Here is a 17,258-nt window from a genome sequence, read left to right on the forward strand (position 1 = left end):
TGCTTTAAGTATTTCTAGTGCATACATGCTGAAGTGTAGTAACACACACACACACACACACACACACACACACATTTGCAAGCACATACTGTACTGTACATAAATAAAACGCTGAACTATAGGTCAAAGCCTGCTGGCTCTGCAACAGTGAAGCAACATGAGCTAAACACCCACAAAGCATCATGGGACCGGGATGATGTGGGTGTATTGATTTCTATGTGGGAGTGGGGCAAAGGGGTGGAGCTAAAATTGGTAATGCAGCAGATGACATACCTATTGAGTGATGTCTAAATAGGAACGTGGGGGTGCTGTGGATGTAATGGGGCAGGGTGGTATATAACTCAGCTGAACTGAAACACAGCAGAGTGGGAGGAAGGGAGGGAGTTGAAGGGTGGGGCTGGTGTCACAACTCACCATGGAAATAGTTGCTTGGTGATACTGCGAGATTGGCCAATAGGGACCCTGAACCCTGAATTTGATAACAGCACATCTCACCTGGTGGTGTTCGACTGATTAACGTGTGTGGAAGAAGGGAAGCATTTCAAAGTGATGTAACTATTATGAAGACTTTGGTGGAGTTTGTGAGACATTATCAATGAATATCACTTTCTTTTAGAGCTTCTGCTACACTATAAGACACTAAAAAAATGGAAAACAGAACATTTATCTTAAATTTTGGTTCGATGAGCCGTAACCTCTTTGATACACAATTTTGCAGATCTGATCGTATGAGGAGTGAAAACTAAAGTCCCTGTCACATTTTTGTTGGGATGATTTTATGGTAAGAAAGAACAATTGTCTATCACACCCTATCTCACACACATACCTGGCAGAAGACAGGTTTGTAGGTTTCCGAGAAGAGCTGGGTAAGTTCTTCAGAGTCACAGAGGTCCAGCGGCAGCCGGTTAATACACAGACACTTGGAGTGCAGGTTCTCCTCTTGGCTCAGCTGGTTGACGTCCATCCACTGCACCATCAATGAGCGATCGTCCTGCACAATCAGAACACAGGATCAGATTTTTAAGACCCTGAACTCGCTTTCCACTCCTACACTGCATAATCACCCATTACATTCTGCATTTATTGTTAAAAAATGTTAGTAAATATGACTTTACTTGTTATTATATATTCACCCTCTTGGCTCAAAAGTGTTGATTTTGAAAGCTCATCAGCCCTTGAGCTGCAAACTTCCATCTACAGTTTTGTTTCTCTGATTGAGCCAATCAGAGATGCAAGGTCAGACGATCTCTTGTATAATTTAAAGTAAACTGCACTACAATTCGATGAGGAGATGGGATTTTTTCAGCATTTCCTCCTTCGGATCATTGTTGTGTTCAAACTGCAGTTTCATATTTTGTACTCAGGAGATCAATTGAAATCAACTCAACTGGCAGAACCCATATTTGTACTGATTATCTGTTTTCAGTGTGGACCGTTTCTACAAAAAACACAAATGATGTTTACAAGTTTCAGCCAAGTTTTTTGAAGTAAACAACTCAATGTGAGGATGTGACCAATGACTAAAATGTATCACTCCTCTTTCACTCACTTTGTTTAAATCAAATAAAGCCAGCTGGTTTTGTTGGGGGCTAACTTAAACCTATATAAATGTGTAACCTACTTTGTGTTGGCCAGTAATCTAATTAAGTATAATCAAATCCATTGTTTCAATAAGTTACCTGAAAAAAATGTGGGGTGATAATTTTATCAAATCAAGTGAAATCACACTAATTATACTGTAATCAAATCGAGCCAATTCAAGTAAAGTACATTTAATTAAAGTTTAGTCCTGGTTTGGCCCGGCAAACTAAAATGCATCTTTTGTACTCAGGACACAGGAGCCCTTTGACAGATCCTTTCCTCCAAACATCTTTCAGTCTTACAGATAATAATAATCAGAAATAATCAAACATGACAGGATCATTTAAACAACTGCTCCAACATACCAGGGGCCGGCCCAGTAGCTCAGAACGGGCCCGTGAAGCAGAATCCTTCTTCATGTATTCAACAAACCCATATCCTTTGGAGTGGCCCGTCAGCTCGCTGTACACCAGGAAAGAGCGCTCAATATTCCCGTAGGCGCGTACCAGCTCCTCAAGCTGCTGGGCAGTGAAGGTGTGAGGCAGGTTGGTGAGGCAGAGCAGGGAGTCGGTGGGCTGCAGTGTGACGTTGATCAAGCGTCCCCGGACAGTGCTGTGATGGAGGGAGCGGATGGCATCCTGAGCCTGGTCCCCGTTCAGCAAAGTCACAAAAGCTGGAGGAGGGGACATTATGGAGACAGCGACGAGAGGAAAAGACAGACGAAGACGAGAACAGACACAAAGAAAGAGACGCACAGACGTAAATGGACGTGTGAGAGGCGAGCGGACAGAGACAAACACAAACATACATTCAAAGCAGACATTGAAAAACAGGCAGAAGGCAGTTTGTGGAGATGCAGGATGGAGACACACATGCAAAAAACAACTCACATGAAAAGCAAAGAAAATAATTGACAGGCCGAATGTGTGTGACAAAAAAATAGGGAATACAAGTTTGGGCACAAACAACCAAATTCACAGACAGACAGTAATAAAGACAGACAGACAGATACACAGAGAGAAAGACAACACATTAGCTAGAAAGCCAATAGGGAGCCACTATGTAGGGGGAATCCACTGTGACACACACACACACATAAACACCATATCTAATTTGAAAACTGATATATGTGTCAGAGAAACTATAATACTGATGAATACTACGTTTAAACACTACAGGAAAATAAACTGCAATACCTAAAGACAAATGTTAGCCTCTTTTTTATGCCAGTGATAATATTTCTTAATATCACTGGCATAGTATGGTCTCTATATACTATAGTATAGTAACTATACTATAGTATACTCTCTTCCAATCACCGAGTCTCATGTTTGTTTTCTCTTTGCAGAATGTTATCTCTCTTCCTTTCCTGAAACTGAAAATGTCGGCAGCGTTTAAAAGAATATTCATTTTAGTCCCGTAAATCCAAAAAAGGTTATCAACTCTTTAGAGTTTCAGTTTTTGCCTACAAAATGAGAAAAGTCTACAATATGTCCTGTAAGAGTATTGAGAAGGCTTTGATATGTATTCATAAGTTACTATCCAGTCAGTGAAGCCTTGGTTAGAATTCCCAATAGGCTTCCTTTCCTTTTAACAACAACACCCAGCTCAATGAATAAAAAAATAAAAGTATAAAGGCCCATTAATAAAACCATACACACATAAACAACTGTGTAATTAGGCTGAAACGGAGGAGCAAAGTGAATGTAAAGAACCTATAAAGCCTTAAACAGCCTTGCATGAAAAACAGCCACAGACGATTGAGGTGGTGATAAATTGATGTGCAGTGTGTAGCTAGAAACTTCATGTGTGTGTGAGTGTGACTGGCAAAGACAAAAGGTCTGTTAAGAGAGTTTTGTGTTGCACATCTTGCATATTGAAAATAAGAAAAACACTAAACGTGTAAATAATACATATAAAAACAACAGGCTCAGAGGACGTAAAAAATATATACACACTCAAAAAAGATGAAAACTCAACTGGATAGCCAACCTCAAATAGAGGAGAAACTGGGATCTCTGCCCAGATGAAGCAATTCATCAATGACCAGATACAAAATGTGCACAATGCTGAGACTGGATCCAACTATCAATTAAGTCAAATAACTTCTCAGCAGTAACCACTTTGCCCTGTGAAAACAGCTGTAACTTCTGACCAAAGAATCATCAATTTGCATCACACCGAGGAAAACACAAATAAAAAAGGTGAATGAGACTTTCCATCACTCAGCAAAGCTCAATGTTTCTGCGGCCCCACTGGACCTGCTCAAGAGGCCGGCAGTGTAAAAGTGAAATTGCATTATGCAGCTCTCAGATTGGACTATTTAACAGAATTCATTTGAATTGTAAACGTCTGACCACGCCAACTCCAGTAACAACACTGAGGGTATGAGCACGGCCAAAACATGCATATAAATAAAAATGCTTTTTGATCCTGAGAAACCACTTCTGGGGTCCAGTGTAACCATAGAGATGAAGTTAAAATGCTTTGTGATGAGCAACTTCTCTCAAAACCAATGTTCAGACCTTAACTGAATTGCATCACATCTCAGTACAAATAGGAGGCAAAATAAATATTCATAGTACATTAGAACAGCACAAGGTTTTTGACCTGCAGTCTAATGTCCCCAACCAAATGTCTTTTATCAAAGCTCCAAATTCACATGCTGTTATTCTGATGCTGAAGTCCTGCACATCTTAAATTAGGGTTTCATCACTGTTCATAACGGCTCCCAACATGCATAAATTGACTACTGTTGTGAAAGTGTGTTATACAGAGATTATTCATGTTGTTTGAGATGTGTTTTATTGGTCAGTTTGGAACTGCTGTCATTACTTCCTCCCTGCATCCACTGCCTGCTCTGTTTACAGGAAGACTGGCCAAGATAACTTATGTCTGTGTCCAATTACACCGACATTATTATACAGCATAGTGATATAAAGTGATCTGCGTCTCAAAACATATTCACCAAAATCAGTAATGTGAAAGGCAGAGGCATTTTTGAGCACTTTTACATACATTAGACACTACGACATTGATTATTACTTATTTGTGATGTTTTATTTTCCTTTCATTTCATTGCACACAAAGTCAAATGCAGACCAATGTGAGCTTCAGTGCATGTCCATGAAAATGAAACATGTTGCACAACGCTTCTCCAGTACACCATTCAGCAAACATTTTCGACTATCTTACCTTCATCTGGGGGGAGTCTGAGGCTTTTTCCAGTTTTCTTATATTGAACACATTGACCTGTGATGTGATTGATACATCACTATAGATACCATGTTTGCAACATTTTGCAGTTGTCTCTTTTCATTTAAAAAGTGCTGTTTAAAAAGAAAACTGAAATGTTCATGGTTTTTGATGCATCCCCTTTCTGTGTGTTAATGGTGCTACATGTTGCAAGTGAAAGTGAAAGCCTGACAACTTGTCGTGTGATTAGTTGAGAACCACTTGTAGCTATTGTCTTCCATTACTGGTGATGAGAGATAGAGAAGCCAGCAGACATAGTTAAAATGTTATTACATTTTTTAGGTGACCCAAACAGGCTTCATGCTGAGTCTGTATTCAAATGATAGAGACTGAAGCAAATATCCAAGAGACAAAACCTTTTAGCATAAACCTGAATAACGTGATAATATTAATATACAGGGACATAACAGTTACTCTATTGTGCATTTCACTCGCAAATGTGAACAAATATTGCAAAACAATAATTCTTTTTGATCATTTTCTGTAATGAGGTGGAAATTCAAACTTTGATTGAATGGATATCTTAAAATATAAACAGTGACTGAACATGTAACTGGAATGTTTTGTCTTAGGATTGACTTCTAAAGGACACTATAGCCCAATCAAGTCTCTGGCACCATTTTAACAGTGTAAAAAAAATAAAATCAAGGTATGCTATTCCAGACTTAGCTCCAAACAACAAGTCATTAACAGCCTACACACTTCAATCTGCATTAATGTGTGTGTAGGCGTTCGTATTCGTGCCTGCTGTGTTAAAGTGTACATGTTCTGTGGTCAAAAATGGAGAAGACCCGAGAAATGGCAAGACCGAAAATAATAATTGAGGTATGAGGTGCTGATTTATACTCTTTGGCTACTGTTCCACCACACACACTGACACCTTCAGAACAATTCCGCAACAAAAGCAACATCACATAATGCCAAGTTCCATGTCATATCCTGAGTAAATAAATAGTCTCCACAGGAAACGGAAAGTCGAATGCTGGAGTTTTGGTTCAAGACTAAAAAAAAAAAAAAAATCGCTCAAGTGTTTGTTTGTTAACTTATTTAAATGAAAACACTGGCAGCTTAATCGCTTCAATCACAAACAATGGTTACTCACTCAAAGCTGGTTACATCTATGTGGCTTCTATTTCAAGATATCATGTTCATCTCTTTCATAATCTTAAGGAATGGCAAGTTTGAAAATGTATCAAAACCCCAAAAGAAACATCTCAAACCACTCCTGAGTCAGAATCCACTTCTCCATCATTATTGTATATATTCCAAAAAACCCTACCTTTTAAAATACATACATTTGGCATTTCAAACAGAGCTTCAGAGCTATGAGGAGGCAATAGCACAACAACTAAGTATTGTATAACTATTTGGCACTGAAATCCATTTTAACAGTTGGGAATCCACGGCAACTAGGTATTTGACGATACTTTTTTTTCCTATTCAAGATTGTCCTAGGAGCTGTCAAACAAGCAAGTTTAACATCAACCCACACAAGCACAAAAAGCATACTGAAAAAAACTATTTTGATAGATTTAAAGATCTATAAAAATGCATTTAGGGCTGCAACTAAAAATGTATATTATCACTTAATTTATTTGATAATGTTAATCAATTCATTGTAATGTCTATAAAATGTGAGCAAAAAGGGGAAATCTTCATCACAATTCCCCCAGATCACGTCTTTCCATTGCAAAGACATTCAGTTCATAATGGAAATAAAACACAGAAAGCAGGAAATTCTCACATTTGTGGGGCTGAAAACAGAGAATTTTTGGCATTTTCCCTTGAAAACAGACTTAAATTTCAACTAATCAAAAGACTTAAATGCAGGAAGCAGTTATGGAAACAATCTAGACCTAGTCTCAATGTTGGCAGAATACCTACGTTCCCTCTCAACTCTGCTTCAAATCAAACAGTAACATTAACGGTAAAACATATGCGGAGCAGACAGGAGATCTGGAGGTGGCTTAAAAACATCTGTATCACGGGACAACCCCAATAACCTGCACACGAACATCGCCTCTTTTATCTTACATCAAAGCTACAGTCGGTGTCCGCAAACCAATCCCTCAAAATTGATGTTCACATTATTTGGTTAAAAAGAATACAAAGTAGTTATACATTATACAATATACGTGGGCATCTATGACTCAGTGCATGTGCACATCAGATAGGTGCTGGAGTTTTGGATGGAAAATATTAGAAATGAAATGAAAAATATGTTGAAATGAGCAACAATTGGGACATCTGCTGCACAGGCCTCCCAGTTTTCACAGCAACATCAACGTATGCAGATCAAATGCAAGGTCAGGATCGGTCTAACACATCTATACAAAGTCTATCCCCACCTCCCTGTATTTGTATCTATCAGCCGGCCTGTACTTGTCTTTCTCCCTCTTCTGCATCTGTATCGATCTCTTAATTTTTGTCTTTTTGTGCCTACTCTTCTCACCTTACTGCTATCTGACGACCGTATTTCTTCATATCCATCGGCTTTATGTCTGTCCGTCCTTTGGTCTCTCTCACTACTGCGCTCACAGTTTCTCTATCTCCATTTCCATGTGCCTCTGTCCGTCTTCAGATACCGCCTCCACCCAAATCAATTACCTCAAACCCCATCTAATACTCTGACACACACACTCGGTTATGGATCCCTTACACTAAGCTGAGAGCCTAATCTGGTTTTAACCCACTAAGTACGCTACCTAACATTAGGCATTACGATGAGATGGAGAGAATATGGTTTGGGCATTATGCTAAAGCTCTCTCTCTCTCTCTTTCTATTGCCTCTAATGACACAGTGCTGCCTGCAAGCGGGGGCTGACGTTAAATCCTGCTTAATACTTTCTCCAACAGTGAAAGGGAGAACTCTACGATTAAATATCTTACAAAATAATCAAATAATTCACAGCCTGACCATTATTGAGTGGGTTTTCATGTGAACTTTGTCAAAAAAAGAGAAAGAAAATACAGGAAAAAAATATTCACAAAAGCGCATACGTCTTAATTATGGGTCTCCGCTTCTGAACATGTCGATTACTTTGTGTGTTCCTATGAGGAGTGGGTAGGGGCACAGGAAAAGAAGAGAAAATCTTCTGTTGAAATCACCTCGAAGGCTGCAATTCTACTGTCACGTTCCCTGTTGAAGGAGCTAATTAAAAACAGGGGAGTTGCAAATGTCAAGGCGGACACCTGAAACTCGAGGGGCTGGTCCTCGTGCTGTGTGGAAGGTTGTCCCGCTGCTTCATCTTGGCCCCAAGGCCTGGATGTAAGTCTCAGATGAAGAAAGAAGTCTCACAGAAATAAACAACTCAGTGGACTAAGAGGAAAAGCTCAAGAATATTGGTTCAATCCATAAGGGATTGCTTTTTTGATGACCTTAAAAATGCTTGGTAACTCCTTGTATTTCATGGTTTATAACTAGAACAATACGTCCAAATTTAATTGATAAGTATAATACATTTGAATAGCATTATTCCCCACCTACGTTTAGATACTCACAATGTTATTTTGTCATGTAAAGATGGACCCATTTTTAGACATGTTAGCGGTGTGACTCCTACACCTCCACCACATTGATCCAGACTGAAATATCTCAACAAGATGGATTCAAAGCCATTTTCACTGGGTATGGGTTGGACATGCCCCCCTCACTTTTCAAAATCCTATTTTTGTCCCCCACTCTAGTCTCTGTTTGATTCATTCAACAAAAGACCACTACACTGAAATTTTGTACAGACATGTGTGATTTCCAGACGGTGAATACTACTGACTTGGGTGATACCCTGACTTTTCCTCTAGCACCAAAATTAAGTTACCGCGTGCATACATTTCAGCTATACTGTACTTAATGCTAATTAGCAGATGTTAACATCTTAACAGGCTCATGTCGCACTCATGTCATATCAAAGTTATTAGTTTCCAACTTGTAAATGTTGACATTCAAGTCGTAATGATGACTGTTAATTAAATATTTTCTGAAAACTCAGATATATGTGACTTGACATTATACGCAAGTGCCTGAAAACCAAGTGAACATGGACATCAGCCAAATTTCAACTTTCAATTAAACCCAAATATAATGGATATAATGTTAGTGTGTCAATGCTCAGTATTTTAAACCCTTCTGTCTGTTAACAAAGGAATCTTTCCTCTCCTCTCTGATTCTTTATTTATCAACCTGCCTGTAACTCTTTCATTATCCATCCCATATGACATGAGCAACATAAACATGGTAAACATATCTTCAAGAGCTTTCCCCTTGACAATAAATGGTCTATCTTATCAGTGCAATTCTAAATGAAGGGCAATATTAAAAAATCAATTTACAGGATACATTTCACCAACAACCAGCCTGGAAGACACCTATTATCTCTTTCATGATACCTTCATCCCTCACAGGCCATCAAGTGAAAAAATTATATTTTCATCCATTTCACAGACCCTTTGTCTGTGCTAAAGGTGAAAAGTTGCTTGAGTAATGATGTCGAAGATTTCAATTTGCTTAAGAGATGAAAGGAAGATAAGAGGAAACCAAGGAGCCGAAGACAGTGTTTAGAAATTACATCATCATTGCAATTTCAACCTGAACTAAAGGTAATATTATCTGTGTGTTTGAGCCGAGGCTGACAGGCCGGGAAGGATGAGCTCTCTATGGACCTGCTACTCTTTCGTTATCAATCACACACATATTATACACACGGGCAAGAGCACTAAGTCTTCTCCGAATCATTCTAACAATGAAGGCCCTGAGGCTGTTCTTGACTTTGAACTGTAAAGTGTATAAATCCTCAGATCACATAGTAAACATCATCTCTAAAGATGAAGAAACACCACTGTAATCTGTAAGGCTACCCAAACATTTAAATTGTCTGAAAGGCAAACATAAAAAAAAGAATAATCTCACCAATAAAAGATGAAATCAATAACGGAACAATAATGGAAGAATGACATGTGGCTCCTTTGCTTTTGACTATCTAAAACACCAATAGCAAGCATATCTACAAATATAAACACGCATACTAAAAAACTATGACCATGATTGTGCCTCTTAGTTCTGTAGCACCAATAAACTCTCATCCTCCTTTGCGTCTCTGTGGCTTTATATTCCTCCCGGCCGCTCTGCTACAGCATCTACATGAGTAAACACTTCAGACGAGCTGCATCCTCCCCTCTCATCCTCCCTTGCTCTCTCCAGCGGTCCTCTCATCCTCAGAGCCCTTGGTCTTTTAACACGTCGGCGATCCCTTCCTCTCCATCATCACCACCTCCTCTCGATTCTGCTCCAATTTTCCAATCTATCTCACTGTTTCCATCCAGCAGTCCTCCCCACAGTCCTGCAGTCACTACTTCCACTGCAGTCTTCGGGCTTAGGGCTTAAACATAGTAAACAGTAGATTTTAATTATCATTATCAAAAAATAGGGCTTATTGCAACTGCATGTAGCATTTGAATGGTATCAGTAAAGTAAAGTAAAACTGTTTTTTTACTGGTACAGACTGAGTCCTTCAGTTTTCTATTATCTCAACTTGTGTCAGTGTCGTGGGTGTTTTGATTTGGACTGGTCTGGACCTGCCTATAACAAACACTGGTCCTGATCAAGTCCAGTTGGTCTTTTGTTTGTTTTATGGCTTTCCTTCCCAGCATTGGTGGCTGCTCATGCAACTGGAGAGGCTGCTTTACAGCTATCAATTCCCCATGAAAATGCAGAATTATTTACTGTCACATTCACTGTCATTTAGAAGAGCAGGCTTGTTTCCTTTTTTTCTGACTTTTGACTTGATAATGATAACTTTAGCCACTAATGCAACATTTAGGAAAATTCATGTTGTTTCCTGTTCTGATCACATTTCAAACTTCAAAGGACTCTAGTGAGTGATATGTGGTATGTTCGGTAGAAAGATATCAACAGGAGTAATATTAAATGGCCACAATGTATTTTTCGTCTCCAGCCCCATTTAAACACAATCACTTAACTGCTCCAGCAAGAACTGCAGAAGTATGAATGAAACATGAATACAGTAGTTACCAAATGTAACAGAATGTAAAATCACTTTTAAACAAATAACTTTAGAAAGGAGGATATTAATACTAAGAAGTAGTGGCTACAAAATCAAACAATGACAACATCTGGACATGAGCCAAAAGGTTTTTTGCAAGATTTCTTATTATTGTGTTTGATGTTATCATCTGTAGCAGTGACATTTAAATGTTATAGTAACATATATGAGGTTGGTAAGTCTTTGATGTGGATGGATAGAGAGATGGAGAAATGGAGAAATGGAGGGATGAGACGCATAAGAGGCAGTTGCTGAGTGGATCTACCACTCGGCGTCTCTTCAACCGACCGCCCACTCACCCACCCACAGCTGCATTGTTCACTCTGCCACTCTGTCCCTCTTTGAAACATTTCACTCTAAAAATGGATGCATCATTTAACATATCCACAAATTCAACGTACACAGTGTAGTATACATATCAATATATATATACATTTCTAATGGAAACAAAAGCCAAAGCAAGAACAGCTGCAGTTGGAAGAAAAAGTTTGCCACCAAATACTTTCAGACAGTAAGAAAAACAAAAAAGTGAAAAAACAGTGTTAGTGCTTTTTAATTGTGCATGAGATCCCGCCCCTGCCAGTCATTGTGTCATCAATTCATCCTCTATTGATCCTTCCAGTAGATCACTCCTTCAATCTCATTTTTCTCTCCGTCATGCCCTCCATCTCCCTTTCTCTGATTAGTCACACAATCTACCATTTTAAGTCAATCCTAACCTTCACCTTCCATCCATGAATTCAGTTCTTTAACATACTACCACCACCCAAAATAAATAATTTGCAGCCCTAATGTGATTCAATGTAATCTTTAGCTCTCACACACATTAGTGGAACCATTTGTGTGTGTGTGTGTGTGTGTGTGTGTGTGTGTGTGTGTGTGTGTGTGTGTGTGTGTGTCTGTATATTTTTCACATGCACTGGTGTGAGCCACAGATAAGATACCTCTGACACAAACTCTGGTTACGATGACTGAAGAGAGAAAGTAAGGGATTATGACCTAATGAGACATCTGCACACTGTTTCTACAGTAGTAGAGTATTTCTACACTGTGGTATTGCTATTTTTACTTGAGTAAAATATCTGACTACATCTTCAGCCACCCTGCTCTAGTAGACAATTTAATCAAACACATTAGTTGTATAGATATGAATGGTGATGACATGGCAAAAGGTGTAAAAATATTTTCGGTTCATTATGAAACTGACAAAAAAAGGACAGTAGTGTTGGTGGAGGGAGACAAGGTGAGAAAGGAAAGACTGAATAATACAATAGTATCATACGTGTATTATCATTATCATGATGTGTATACATTTTTAAAATGTCACGGTTATCGTCTGGTATATTGAAACCCCTAACTCAAATGGTGCAGTTGCAAGGCAGATACAAAAAGAAACTCTGGCATTTGGTGCCGTATGTATGCCAGGCTAGCCTCTTCTAGCAGTTGCTAGCTAGAGAGTAAAGGTCTCCCCAGGTCATAAAAAGTAATTAGTGATTAGTGCAGAAATATCCCATGTAGCCCTATAGGGCTAGGCTATAGTCCACGACACAGGGGTTGTGAACTCCTGCTCGACACAAAGGAAATATTTTCAAAGAATATCTAGACTGTTGTAGAATCAATAAATATAATAAAAATGTACTTTGCTTCTAATTAGACCAAGGGCACTGTAGGATTGTTGAGATGAAGTCTTTGTGCATGAGTTGTAGGTGCAACTTTTACACCTCTATATACTCAAATATATAGTATATGTGTACTATTTATATCAGCATTTGTCAATCTATAATGACAGGACAGTCTGATATTACAATGAAAATATTGTGATGCTAGTTATGGATTTGTGGATGTGAAATACAGGAACAATGAAGCAGCTTCTGGAGTAGCCATAGTGCTGATTCACATGTCCCAGAAACAAAAGTGATGGGCCCCATTATTGAATATCGCCTTGTAACGAGGGAACAATAATGCCCAGGTGAACCAGCTAAGGAAGAGAACCATCACAATCCTCATTATCATCTTCTTCATCGTCCTCTTCTCCTCTCTTGGTGTCAAACACAAGGAGTTTTTTTTAACTAGCTAAAGCATGTGCGTATGGGGTACTTCTCGCATCATTAGCTACCCACAGTGCAATTGGCCTAATAAAAAAAAACATAAAACTGTGAACACACATACACAAAAAGAAAGCACAGGTAAAAACATGAAACATGATATGACACACTCACATATTCAGTAAACCTGACAGCAGGAGCTAAGAGGTAACAGGGTGGGTGTGTGTGTGTGTGTGTGTGTGTGTGTGTGTGTGTGTGTGTGTGTGTGTGTGTGTGTGTGTGTGTGTGTGTGTGTTGAGTGTGATCAAAGATAACAGCCATATCACATTTGCGTGGCCTGTGCTGATTTACATTTACTGATTCACAAGGTGACAGATGGGCAGCTGATGACAGAGAGGGAGAAAAAGAAAAGAGGGGAGGAAGAGAGGGAGACACAGAGAGGGAGAGGGAGAGGTAGTGACAAGCTGCTGTCCAAGGAAGCAATTAGATGGACTCGGCTGCTGTCAGACAGGAAAATGGAGAAGAAAAAATGAAAAAGAGTTGTGTTGAGTCTCAAAATGGTTCTGTTAGCTCGTGTTGCGTAGTCCAGTAAGAACAACTCCTAACACACACACATAAAAACACACAATGTCTTACTCCACTGACTCAAGCACTCTATTATTAATCTATTATTAATGTCATAACATTATTAATTACACCTACTGTGCAGTGAGAGAATTTGTTCACGTACACTTTCTTTTAGCTTTATCATTACAAAGCAAAATAATGTTCATTATTTTTAATGTTAGAATATAGCTTCATTACACTGTAGTAAAAGTAAGTAAATTAACCATGAGTGAGATCACAACTCAGACATAATTTTTAAGGAAACTATAAATTATCTGTATCCAATGTCGGCTACAATTCAATTTACTGAGGCGGTAATAGGAAAATGCCATCCTAATACTTCCAAAATTGTAGAATGTTTTTTGTTGTTGTCATAAATCTTAAAAGTAATGAAATGTAAAAAATGTTGTCATATGAAGAGACAGTAAATCAAATTGTGATATTGTGTTCAAAGTAAACAGCAAATTGACATAAAAAAATGAAAAACTGAAATTGTAACTTCTGCAATGTTGTTTGCCCATGAAAGTAAAGTAGGTGGATTAAATATAAAGGGACTACTATACGATTCCTAAACATTGCTGCAGCAGATTACAGTGGGTAGGGGCACAGGAAAACCGCTTTTGTGTGCGATTACATTCTGTTGTATCACCTCTTAGTTTTGTGAAGCTTTGTATACGTGTGCTTTGGCACATGCATAACCACAAATGTAGAGGGCAGTAAGGTCGATCCAAATCTCTGCAATGAAAAGTGATTTTAAGGAAATCATGGGCAGAACTGAGACTAACACAAAATACTTGTCCTAATGTATTTGGAATTTGCAGACCCTGCATTTGATACCCAACCCTAGTGATACTGCATATAATGAGCTTAATGTTTTTACCAAACTTTTGCAGAAACCCCAAAGCAGTGAACCACAGTCGTTTCTCAACTTCCACGGAACAGCAGCCTTCCAGACATCACAAACAACTAACAGCAAAGCTAATCAACGCTCTATTCAGCAGCGTCATTACCAGAGAAAAACACAAACCAACAGCAACCCAAAGACATTTATCTTTGTAGGGAGGGATGAAAAAAATGTAAGCAAGATAATAGCTTATTGATGTAAACACCAACAGAAAAAAAGAACAAAGAATAGCTAAATTATTGTTTTAATGACAAAGTCACAATGGAAACAGTACATATGATAGATGGTGCTACTTGTGTGACTGCAGGACAACTGAACCTGTACTCATCCCTCAGCTTGTGCATTTCAGCCACACCATCACACTCACACACACACATATACTAATACAAAGCGACAGGCCAATGAGCTTTATGCAAGCATGTGTTGTCTTCATTACTGGACAGTGCAGCAACAAACACAAAGGCCTCCATTGAAAGGCTGGGATTCCCATGATAAACCCCACCATTGTATTCCCAGATCCCTGGTTCCGCAGCACTGTCGAATTAGCACACATACCTCTGGACTTCATGTGGAAGCGACTGGGTCACTGTGGCTGGTTGGCCGGCTAGCTGACTGGTCGGATGGTTGGATTGATTGATGATTCCTAACAGACTGTGGGTACATATGTAAATGTGTGCATCTGTGTGCCTGCCAAGCTGCCTGTCTGGTTCTCTGTCTGAGATGAGTTAAATCTCAGCAGAAGACACCTGAAACCAAAACAAGCCTCAAACTTTCACTATCTCACTATATTCAATATTAAAAGAGTTAAGTTTAATCAAAAGTCATGTCTTCCTTACCTGCATTTTTTACTGTTTTTTTATCGCTGACATTTGCTTTTGAGAAGACTTATTGTTAAACTAAACTCATTTCCTACCAGTCTGTGATCTTAAAGAGTTGTGGCTGTAAATAATAAGTTGATTAAATATGAAGACACAGATCACTGTCTAAGGTTATTGAAATGATTGGCAGTAGAAATGGATCATGTAAAATAGAAACTGATAATAAGGAATACATAATTTAAACCCATTAATCTCTGAATTTACATATGATTGTTTTGTTTGGCCTGTTATGACAAACACTTAACATAATTTATTAAAGGCCTCAGGTGAGTTGAAACATTTGGGATGTGAAGACCAAAATTAAAATCACACATTAATAGAGCTGGAGTCTGAATGCGCCAAAATACCAGCCAACACAAAATCTGCTCCGATAATGAGATTTTATACAGCGCTGGCAACCACACATAGTAGTGAGTATGGAGACAGATAATGATGGATGCTTCACTTTTTGAATGTGGGCCAATGGCCAGCTAACAAGTTGCTGGTAAAGTGCCTCCAATTTGCTAATGGTGAAGCAAGAACTTAAGGAAGGGGAAAAGGGATTGCGAGAGAGCAAGATTTGGAAAGGAGGAATATCGCAAAAGGACAGTGAGAGGATTAGATACTTTTTGAGAGGATGTCTTGGCTAAAAGAAAAAAGGGATTGTGGTTAAAAAAACACATCAGGAGCTCAGTAAGAACTGAGGTGATGGTACTCGTATGTGTGTGGTATGTGTGTGTGTCCAGAGGGTGGGTGTTTAAGGAAAAATCACAATTAGCAGAGGAGCTGAAGCAACAGCGCGAAGCAAAGCCGTAAATGGAGACAGAGAGTTTCACACACACACACACACACACACACACACACACACACACACACACACACACACACACACACACACACACACGGGACGCGCTTAAACACACCGACAGACACAGACACATAAACACTCCCATCAGTATGGCCTAATAAGTCCAACGGTGGAGGCCAGCTCAGTGAGCTGATGTAGTCATGAGGTGCAGATGCATGCCAAAGCTTTTCTGAGCAGTACTTTTCAATTAGAGCAGAGGTCGGAGACGAGCCAGGAGGGGTTACACTAACTAACACAAACAGTGAGAAAACACCCAAGTACTATGAGACAGAACGAGGACGACAGTTTCTCATGGCAATCATTTTTGTTACACCCAGAAAATCCAATTAGAGGAAAAGCACATAAAAAATGTGTACTATTAAATAATTACCAGGGGGTCAATTACTAATGTGTCCCCAGAAAGACTCATCTTTGGTGTAATTAACATCTATATCCTAGGAGAAACCAATCACATGCACCTCAAGGAAAAGGACTCCAAAACGGAATCATACAAACACAGACACAAAAGGTGAGTCTCATTAAGATGACGGTCGTGTGTCTTAACAGAGTCAAATGAAGTCATGCTGTTTAAATTGCACCCTTATAGTCCAGATATTGAAACTTGGAACCGGACACAGAATTGGTTATTGGGTCAAATGTTTTTTTTTACATCATGTGTTTATGTGACAAAAAAAGACAAATCATAACGGTTGATATCTTGAAATGCTAAGAGCTATGACATATCATGATCTGAATGACTAAAGGATTTAAAAAATAATATTGGTCAGTATATTTTTTAAACTCTTAAATATACATATTAAGTATTAAGTCGTTGGCTTATAAATCCAGTATTGGTCAGAGAAAGAAAAAGGTAAAATCATTTAATATGGATAGAAGAATAGATGAAAAACCAACAATACAGAAACTATCCAGCCAGGATATGATACATTATATCTAAGTAAACTGTACCGATAGGAATAAAAAACTATATTATGAAAACAGAAGCTAAAACGAATAACACTATTTTCCATTAACTAGTGTCTGCTACAGGTTTGTCGATGTGAAGTAATTCCTGTATCTTATAGGTCTTATAATCACAAACAC

General features: G+C 38.7%; 1 protein-coding gene across 2 annotated transcripts in view; it reads right to left on the bottom strand.

Annotated features, from left to right (window-relative positions):
- raver2 (ribonucleoprotein, PTB-binding 2) overlaps positions 1-17,258 on the bottom strand; it is a 72,934-nt gene that overhangs the window by 30,922 nt on the left and 24,754 nt on the right. For both annotated transcript variants that reach the window (XM_068707627.1, XM_068707626.1), the window contains exons 3-4: positions 1,947-2,254; positions 827-991 (exon numbers count right to left, since the gene is read on the bottom strand). In XM_068707627.1, coding sequence (XP_068563728.1) covers positions 827-991; positions 1,947-2,254 — 473 coding nt within the window. The remainder of the gene's footprint in view (positions 1-826; positions 992-1,946; positions 2,255-17,258) is intronic.

The sequence above is a fragment of the Cebidichthys violaceus genome, unplaced genomic scaffold (genome assembly GCF_023349555.1).
Source record: "Cebidichthys violaceus isolate CVI_PGR_0920_01 unplaced genomic scaffold, fCebVio1.0.p SCAF_13, whole genome shotgun sequence".
NCBI classification, from domain to species: domain Eukaryota; kingdom Metazoa; phylum Chordata; class Actinopteri; order Perciformes; family Stichaeidae; genus Cebidichthys; species Cebidichthys violaceus.